This window comes from Miscanthus floridulus, chromosome 10, assembly GCF_019320115.1.
Source record: "Miscanthus floridulus cultivar M001 chromosome 10, ASM1932011v1, whole genome shotgun sequence".
NCBI classification, from domain to species: Eukaryota; Viridiplantae; Streptophyta; class Magnoliopsida; order Poales; family Poaceae; genus Miscanthus; species Miscanthus floridulus.
Genome location: NC_089589.1, coordinates 114,939,803 through 114,945,245, shown reverse-complemented (window position 1 = coordinate 114,945,245; position 5,443 = coordinate 114,939,803). Strand labels below are relative to the sequence as shown.

The window sequence follows — 5,443 nt, the reverse complement described above, 5'->3', positions numbered from 1 at the left end:
CAAACGGAACTTTACACAGCCGCGTTAATATTCCCGTCACCAGCCCCACACACGCGCTCCCCTCCACCGTCCGCCGCGTCCCCACCGGCGGCCACCGCCACCGTCCCACCTCCCTCCGGCACCCGGGCGCTCCTCACCCTCCCCTTCTCCGCGCGATGGCGACTCGCGGCGGCGGTAGCCAGTCCTACGGCTTCCCGATCTACTGCGCCGCCTGGCTCCCGCTCGCCCACATCCTCAAGCCCGACCCTCCCGCCGCCGAGGCGGACGCGGATGCCTCCTCCTCCTCCACCTCCCCCTCCTCTCCCTCGCCTCCGATGGCTGTGCTCGGGGGCGGCGGCGGGGAGGGCCGGAGCGGCGTGCCGAACAAGCTCGTGGTGGCGGCCCTCGCCGCCGGGGAAGAGGCCGCGCCGGCCGCCCTCTCCCCCGAGACGGTGAGCGATCCGTCCTCCCAGATCCCGCTCCGATCTAGGATGCGGCTGAGTGCCCCGTGCTGATTTGGCGTTCCGTGGTGGTGGGCAGGTGCTTGAGGTGAAGACCCGAGAGGAAGTACCGTACAGAATGACCGTCCACCCGCGCGGCGACGGCGTCTTCTGCGCCTTCCCCAACGGCTGCAGGTATGCGCCTTAGTCTCCTCGGATCATATCCTTTGGGTTTGTACCCTGCATTGCGTTTGCTCCTGTAGCCTGGCTAATTTGGTTGGTTCTGAATTCTGATATGCACAAATGATCCGAATGTGGTACATTTGTCACCTTCATTCATTGTTTAGTCTAGGTAATGGGTGGTATTCAATATAGACTACTCCATCCGGGAAAATAACATGTAATGTTGAATCTTGCTAGTAACAAGTGACATGGCCTGAAGTGAAGGTATTTGCAAATTGCCTTGTATATAGCCAAAGCCATTTTATTCAAGAAGATAGCTTATGTACTGTTGAATCTTGCTAGTAAAAGGTGGTATTGTGGGTGTGCTTGGTTATTTCCTGTTTCATTAGTAATTAAATCCCTTACCATCTGATTTTTGCGGTCTAACATGGAGCATATTTGGGCTTTCTTAGTTGTTATTAGTATAGATGTGTTTGTGGTTCAGAAAGTATCAGCTACAAAATGTACCATATATGCTTCGCCATAATCTTATATTCTACAAAAGATAATTCTGTCTTGTTTCATATTCCTGTGAACAGTAAATAATTAAACTTATATTCTACAAAAGATAATTCTGTCTAGGTAATGGGTGGTATTCAATATAAACTACTACATCTGTGAAGATAACATCTAATGTTGAATCTTGCTAGTCACAAGTGACATGTCCTGAAGCGAAGGTATTTGCGAATTGTCTTGTATATAGCCTAAGCCATGATATTCAAGAAGATAGCTTATCTACTGTTGATTCTTGCTAGTAAAAGGTGTTATTTTGGGCATGCTTGATTATTTCCTGTTTCCTTAGTAGGAGTAATTAAATCCCTTACAATCTGGTTTTTGTCATCTAACATGAAGTATACTTTGGGCTTTCTTAGTTGTTACTTTTTAATATAGATGTGTTTCTGGTTCACAAAGTATCAGCTACAAAATGTACCTTATATGCTTTGCCATCATCTTATATTCTACAAAAAGATAATGCTGTATTGTTTTGTATTCCTGTGAACAATAAATAATTGAACTTGGCTGAAAAGTTTGTTTTTTCATAATTTTTAACTACGAAAACACTCATGTAGGTTGTATCGATGGGAATCACAGGAAGGAGAGGGACCACAGAACCTGGCTTTAGAGCCAGACCAGGAAGCTTTAGCGGCGCTGAAAGATGTTGGTTTGCAGTTGGCTGTATCCTTCAGTAGAGAAGGTTCAATACTTGCCATTGGTGGTGAGGTAAGTTAATATATGGTGTACTTTTCCATTGCATTTTACTTTTTGTAACTCTTGGTAGGTTTAGTATTTACCTTCTTTTTATTTCCTTTCTTATTTGACATTTTCCATAGGGAAAACTATAGGCAGTTTGAGTACCTAGTTTGGGATGCATTTAAGTTTCTAACTTTCACTTTATTTGTTCTTCTGAGTCTGACATCATAAATGGAAAAAAATGCCTTAAAAAGATATGTTAGCTTAGTAATTTCTAGGTGTACTAAAAATAATATCTTTCATGGCAGCATGCAGAAAATGTATATTGCAGACTATGGTCATCATAAGCAATATTTTTTTAGTACCGACTAATGTAGGCAAACAATTTGCTCGTTTTGGCAACTTAATAATCATTTGCTACAATAGTATGTATGGGGGATTCTGATAGTGAGTTGAGGTATTGAAGAGGTTGGTGTATATTCTTTATGTTAGGCAAAGGGATTCTTGTTTCATGGTCAACATGGTACAGAAATCTTTGGCTAGAAAGTATAGCCAGTGCAGTTTTGAATGAAATTGTTTTTACTTATGTCTTTAACATATGGAGATACCAAATGACATTAAGTAGTTCTTTTTTCCTCAAATTACGCAAGAGAGCTGCATGCCATTTCATTAAGAAGAATAAAAAGATACAAAAGGTAGGAAAGTAAGAAACCCCCTCCCAGGCAACCCCACGGGGTTTAGACAAAACAACACTCTAGAAAATATACCGGGGAAACACGACCAGCAGCCTCAAACAACCAAGGACATAGGGATCTAGCACCAACGATCTACATTAAGTAGTTCTTGAGATGCACTTTTTATGATATGTTCTTGTTTTATACATGTTTGCACCATCACCTTAATTTACCGTTAAAAGCAAAGATACACTTATCAGTTTCGATAGGTTTTATCCATTGTTGACTTCTTAATAGTCATTTCCTACTGGCAGAACAGTTATATTTATTCTTGCCTTATATTATAACAAGACAAATCTGATTTGCCTCCATTTAAGTAGATAACTTTTCAGTATGGTCTTGCATTTGTGCTTTGAGGTTTTGTCATGATTCATATGTGATTTTCCTGTTTCTCTTGGAGCTTCTGTTATGGCACTGAAATCTTATGGTTATTGACATGTTCGTTTCTTTCTTTTCTTTTGTAGGATGGCCATTTAAGAGTCTTCAAGTGGCCTGCTATGGGGTCTGTTCTCACAGAAACTGATACTAAAACATCTATTAAGGATCTTACCATCAGGTAAATAAATGACACAAAATTCTTCCCACTTGAATATTGTTTGCACGACACTGATGGGTTCCTCTGCTTTGGTCCGTGCTTTCAGTTCCGACGATAAGTTTCTTGCTGTGAATAGGAGCAGTGGCCCATGTAGAGTGTGGGATTTGAAGTCATCTGAAGTTGTCGCTAGTCTGCCAAGAGAAGCAGTGAGTTCCTTTCTCGGACGAAATGCATTATTTTAATGATTTCGTGTCTTGTTTCAAGAGAGTTTTGATCTGTACATTTCCAGGGGGAAATATTTGGATTCTGCAGATTCTGTAATAAGACTGACAACAGTCACGTCCTATTTATAACAGCGATGCAAGGTGGCATTAAGATGAACTTGGCCTAGTTACAAATTGAATTAGGCAACAAGCTTAAGGTCTGACAATACCTGAATAATATTGCTTTTTAGGTGATTATGGAAAAATAGTATCTTGGAATACTACCTCATGGACAAGAATCGGATCAAAGAAAATAACTCGTGAGGCAATTTCAGCTTCTGCTGTGTCACCCAATGGCGCTCTTCTTGCAATGTGAGATTTGAAAGATTCCCTTGGTTTTATTTATTAATCATCTTGTGGTGATACTATGGATGTATTTTCTTGAGAATTTTATTTGTCTGCCTTTGGTTTATAGTGGAACAATTGAAGGAAGCATCATCATACTCAGCTCAAAAGACATGCGGACACTTGTAACAGTTAAAAAGGCTCATCTTGGTATTGTTACTACACTGGCCTTCTCCCAGGATTCAAGGTTAGTATCTTTAAGTCTGAGTTGATGAATCTAAAGAAAAAATGCAATTTATCAATGTAGTTGCTTTACATCATTTCAGAACATTGCTGTCAACTTCCTTTGACTCTTCTGCAAGGGTGACATCTGTTGGGTCCCCCAAGAGTAATGGTATGTTGCATCTTTAATTCATAGATTTGTTTCTTCCAGCCATTCCTTGCAAACCCTATACTAAAAATGGATGATTGTGTCCTGACAGGAACAAGCATATGGCCCATGCTACTAGTTATTATTCTTGCAATTTTGGTGTACTACTGTATGCAGCACAAAGAAGACATTTTGGCAATGTTGCCGCGTTGAGATAGATTTATGTTCAGCCCTGACTGATCTACTCTACTGGCCATATTAGTAGTATTGCTTCAGAGATTGAACAAATTTTGGACTTAGGTCAACTTCATTATGTTCTCAAGGACAACAATACAGCAAAAGGCATTGAGCCCTGTCATGTTTGTAGTAAAAAGGGTCATGTACTCATGTTATCAAAGTTTTGTAAGTTGATGGCCGCGAGTGATAAGTCATCTGTACCAATGTTTCTTCATGCTGCACTTATGAATTGCAAGGACATTGCCTCAAGAGTCCAATATAGAGAGTTCAGAAACAATTTATTTTGTATGCAAAAGCAATTCATTATGTATGCGTATTAAATCTGTACAAAAAGTATTTAAAAACGGAGATAGCTTCTGGGTGCTTATACATGTGATGACAAATCTTTTGTTTGGGTGACAAAAGGGTGTTGTGAGTTGTGACACTATGCTCGACATCTCTGTTGGAATTAAGGAGCAGTTTGTGTAGCTTTCTTCTTGTCATATGATATGTTTGCTGAACTCACTATACTACGCGTGTGCCCAGCAGTGCAGTGCACTACGCTCAGACGATACTTTTGAATGATCTGACGCAGTGAGAGTGTGAGACCAAAAGGTTGCTTCAAGAACGGACATCTCAAAAGGGTGATGTGCGGTGTGCATGAGACGCTCTAACACATCAACCAGGAATCACGACCCCAAAAATGAGAAATTTGAGCTTATCGGCTATAGCAACCCTACTTAATCCGTGTGCATCTGATTCATCCATACACGATTAGCCCACTAAACCAACAGAAAACCCCAAAATCCCTATAAAAAAAACCACAAACCCTACCATTCGCCTCCAAATCCCCAAACCCTAACCACCATGACAAACGAAACAGCCATTTCCACGTACTGCTACGGCAGATGCACGCTAAAATGGACACACTTGTAGAATTCAAAGTCAGATGAACTCACCATAGTTGGGCGCCTCTTCTCCCTTCCGCCACAATCTTGGCACCATCGACGACCGTGTACCAGCCCCACACGCCGCCATCCACCGACCGTGACGACAACGCGTCTCTGACCGCGCCGACACCTCTTCTCCGACCGTCGTAGATGATCGCCACCTCCCGCCAATGGAGGACTCGAGGAGATGGGCGAAAACAGAATGGGAGAGGAGAAGGTGGGTGCACGCAGGGCGTGGGCCAAATACCCCACCTGCGA

The 5,443-nt window shown here is 42.2% G+C and overlaps 1 protein-coding gene across 1 annotated transcript; it reads left to right on the top strand.

Annotated features, from left to right (window-relative positions):
• On the top strand, positions 1-4,660 carry LOC136487010 (SEC12-like protein 2). The gene is made up of 10 exons (XM_066484108.1): positions 1-431; positions 520-614; positions 1,712-1,862; positions 3,031-3,122; positions 3,208-3,307; positions 3,391-3,466; positions 3,556-3,676; positions 3,780-3,896; positions 3,976-4,043; positions 4,132-4,660. The coding sequence occupies exons 1-10, from the start codon at positions 156-158 to the stop codon at positions 4,230-4,232; spliced, it is 1,197 nt and encodes a 398-aa protein (XP_066340205.1). The 5' UTR covers positions 1-155; the 3' UTR covers positions 4,233-4,660.
• Positions 4,661-5,443: the final 783 nt, after the last annotated feature.